General features: G+C 35.8%; 1 protein-coding gene across 1 annotated transcript; it reads right to left on the bottom strand.

Moving 5' to 3' along the window:
• Nucleotides 1-30: 30 nt before the first annotated feature.
• On the bottom strand, nt 31-4209 carry LOC103461350 (N-lysine methyltransferase KMT5A-A-like; the record flags this gene model as incomplete). The annotated part of the gene is made up of 6 exons (XM_017303632.1): nt 3085-4209; nt 1526-1661; nt 1289-1451; nt 922-1114; nt 509-580; nt 31-102 (listed from the first exon to the last, which is right to left on the bottom strand). Coding segments are annotated over exons 2-6 (621 nt in total), but the record flags the coding sequence as incomplete, so codon positions are not given.
• Nucleotides 4210-4215: the final 6 nt, after the last annotated feature.

Genomic DNA, 4215 nt, shown 5'->3' with positions numbered 1-4215 from the left:
CAAAGATTTCCAAGTCGGACGGCTGCTCACCTTTGGTTCAAGAGATGAGGATAGTGATCCCATCGGTTCTTCACCTACAGTTCTGTCAGGGTGRGCAGAAAACTGTGGAGAAGACAGCAAACGAGTCATTAAGATTAATTTAATATTGACTTCACGTTAGAACACTATAGAGAGACACTGTCTAAAGAGCTATTGTAAAGCTAGGAAAGTTGTTTGGCAATAGTATTTTAAGCAAGGTCCTAGTGATTGCCAATTAACTCCAATATAGAGCTATGTATATAGAGCTATGGAAAGCTAGACAAGTTGTTTCGCAATAATATTTAAAACAAAGTCCCAATGATTGCCACCAATATTACTTTTTGGGTCATCTATACACAGTCCTCATAATGCTGTGCCCCGACAGGAACAAGCATTTCTGGGACTGTGTCTACAGTCTCAAAAACCCATGTCCACTAAAATAAACTGTCAGAAAAATGTTTAAGATTTCCTAGAAGGAATAGCTGTTCACCTGTGGTTCAAGAGACGAGGACAGTGATCCCATCGGTTCTTCACCTGCAGTTTTGTCACAGTGAGCAGAAACCTGTGGAGAAGACACCAAACGAATCATTAAGATTAATTTAATATTAACTTCAAGAAAGAGTAACACTGTATACAGAGCTAGGGCAATGCTAGGTAAGCCAACTGGCCAAAGTATTTTAAGAAAGGCCATAGTGACAGAAAACATTATTACTTATCGGGTTATTTATACACAATCTTAGTCCTGTGCCTTGTCAGGAATAACCATTGCTGGGACTGTGTCAAGCAGACACCTTAGGAGTAGACCGCAAACAGACTGTGTAGATTGTGTCTACACTTAATAAATTGTATTTTGGTAAAATGTTATTGACTGTCAAATRGCTTTCAGAAATTCTAGTTATTTACCTTCACTCTCCATGGCCACTCAGCGTKTCCATAGTTGTAGGTAATCTCTTCCCCTGGATTTATATCCTTAATTGCAAAGAGACAGAGATGAGGCTTGCCATTCACTGTTATTGTCTTCATTTTGCTGTTAGGGCTCAAATGGTCGTCATTAACCAGTCTTCCCAAAGATCCATCCTCTCTCGCTGCATCAACACTGAAACAAGAAGAAAAATCTAAATGGCCAAGGATGACAGGATATAAAACAGTGTGCATATAATTCTGGGAGGATTACAAGTATTTACAAACTAATAATAGAAGGCATTAAATATTTCAAGGATTGAAACTTAATTTTTATAATTTCTTTTAGTCATTTTTAAATATTACATACCACAACTTTTTTCCATTATGACGAAACTCAAACATGAAGACCTTCATAGCATCATGATAGATTTTTACCCGTCTCTCATACTCTTCTCTGTTTATGACATCACCTCGATATTCCAACAAGAAGGCTCCTGTCTGAAAGTGGCATGTACTAAATACTCCTCGACCTGTTAGACCAGATAAAATGTCATTTTCAGCCCACAGTAACAAAAATCATAAAAATTATGGCTTGTCTGCTTACCCTTCAAAGAGTTTATGTATTGCACATCAAAACCATCTTTGTCCAGACTCAGACTCACAAAATGAGCTGCTTCATCCTTTGGTTTTATTTTTAATCTCTGTGGCCTCATTGTTGTGTACATCCAGTGAAAAAAAGTCTATGGTGATCAAGAGAAGATAAAAGTAACATGTTTTAATGATAGACTGAAAAAAATCTGTTTATTATCATCATCAAATTTTAAACAGAACAGCAGCTAAACAACCACAATGGCCATTTGCTAAATTAAATTATGATTTAATTTAGCAAATATAAACTAAGAACTCCTGCACAATATGTTCATATATTCTTTCTAAGTCAGAGCAGCAAGCAGTAACTTACACTGTTAAGAAGATATTCCAGATGTTTACACCGTCTAGTTGTATCACTGCCCTTTAGGTTTTGTTCCACCAAAACCAAATCAAATTATTGTATTACTTCCTCAGTATACCACTGTTTCAGCACAGCTGATGTCATTCACTCAGATCAGCTGTGCCACAATAAGGAAATGCCTAAAACGGTGTTCTCAAACTGCATTCCTCAAGGGCCAAAGTTCTGTAACTTTTAGATGTGCAACTTGTCCTATATTCTTATACTACATGGTGAAATATCCTCACTAGCATGTAATCAAGCTGTACTGTGCTTATATTGGAGACAGGTATGCTAAAAAAGAGAGATATCTAAAAGTTGCAGGAAAATAAGTACAGGACAGGAATGTACAGGACAGTGGGTTCTTAGTACCACGGTTGACAATAAGCATTTTGTAAAAATACAAAAAATATAAATTTAAGATATAAACTAACACAATTCAAATGGATAAAGAAAATAAAGAATAAATAGCTCCAACAGTGTTCTTACCACAATCATGGAAATTAACATAGGACTGCACTTCTCTTAACCTCAGTTGCAGCTGGTTTCATATTTTCATATTTGTTTAACTTACCCAACAAAATAGCCTACAAAATATTTTGAAAGCACTAGTTAATAAGGAAAACATCAAAAAAGGTTTAAATCACACCATGTGAAACTGTTGAATGATCTGGGTATTTAAACTTTCTTTTGAAAAAACGTCTGGTAATATTTATGTATTTATTTATTTTTACATTAACTGCACCATAACTTGCAAAAAAAAAGATATTAATTATTAGCTTTGCACTGTGAATTATTGTTTTATAATGAAACTATTCTAATGAAACGAAAATGTAAAACGGTAGACAAGGTTAGCTGCACATGCTTACATCATAACTGAAGTGAGCAGCCATTAATTAGCCCATGTTGCCGTTTTTGCTTTAGTTGGCACAGAGTCAGTTTTAACACAAATGTAACATTCTAATTCCTGTTTTWAAATGGTCATTCCATTTAACACATGGCGTGTTTAAACCTTGTTCTAAGTGGTCACCTGTTCTCAACACAAGCTAGCTTTTGCTCATTAGCGGTGCCTTAATTAGGAAGTGCTGCATGAAAATATATGTCGGTCACATTGCAAATATCGGTAAAACTTTGCCAACCTTGCTTATGTTCAAATCACTTTAAGAAAGACTTACCTACATACTTCTCCACGTCCGTTCGAGTTGCACCGCAGTATAATTGTACATTCCTCGCAGAGAGCGCAACATCAGTCTTGGGAGGAAAATGACAGGTGGGGAGGTGTTAARGYTCCACCCCTTTTCCTCTCTCCAATTAGGTGTTCTTTGATGAACAAATCATTCACTAGGTTTTGTGATAGATTAATTATTTATCCACTACCTTAGACCTTTATGAAAGTGATTTCCAAGATCAGGGGTATTCAATTCATGATATCTTAGCAATATTTTATGATGCCAAGGTCTGAAGAAAAAAAAATTATATATATATATAAACTTAAAATTTAGTAGCTGGGTAGTTTTTTCAGCGTCTGCATGCCTTGATTTGCTTTTCAAATTAAATGAATTATGTCATTCAAGTACTTTTTGACAATATTTATTGTCATGGAACAGGGAGCTGAATATGCATGTTTRATTTGTCATGTTTGATCTCTCATTCACTGAGTAAAAGTAGGATGTCAAGTCAAAAGAAGAACCTAAGTAAAACAAGAAAACTGCATGTTCACAAGTGAATGACCTCAGAAAAAAACTAATAGAAGAAAGCTTGATTTATATTTTTGTTTACCATCTGGACTTAAACTATTTAAAGATGAACAGATTTAATAACTGAACAGTTTTAGACTTAATTCACTTATTTCTTTTGCTTTCGGTGACAGAAGTGAGCGCTTGCTTGTCATGCCAGAATTTTAACCTGTGCTAGAATGATGTCAGAACCAGTCTCATGCATGTGTGGATGTGCTCATTGGTGAGCCAGGAACAATATTTGTTTTTTATAATATTCATTGTGGAGAAAGCTGGCTCACGGTTGTGTGTGAAACCAAACATAATTAAGATTTGCAGGGCTACTTACCTCAGAGATGTGTAAGCTTTGAGGACAGTAGCCCTTTGGAGCCAGAAAGTGCAAGGATCAGTCCTTACAGATTSTTCCTTCAGGGATAAATCTGCTTAGATTGTAAAAGCTGTGCCAGTAAATCAGACAGTGCTCAACAAGATTTTAGGTTGCTATTTTTGTTTTGGTTCAGTTTTGGGTTTGCATAAGACATAATTTTAGTCTAGATGCAGACCAGGGTCCGCCTATTAGTGACCTCTGGT

Source organism: Poecilia reticulata, unplaced genomic scaffold (genome assembly GCF_000633615.1).
Source record: "Poecilia reticulata strain Guanapo unplaced genomic scaffold, Guppy_female_1.0+MT scaffold_1135, whole genome shotgun sequence".
Taxonomy (NCBI): domain Eukaryota; kingdom Metazoa; phylum Chordata; class Actinopteri; order Cyprinodontiformes; family Poeciliidae; genus Poecilia; species Poecilia reticulata.
The sequence above is the reverse complement of the archived record's forward strand: the minus strand, read 5'-3'. Positions and strand labels throughout refer to the sequence as shown.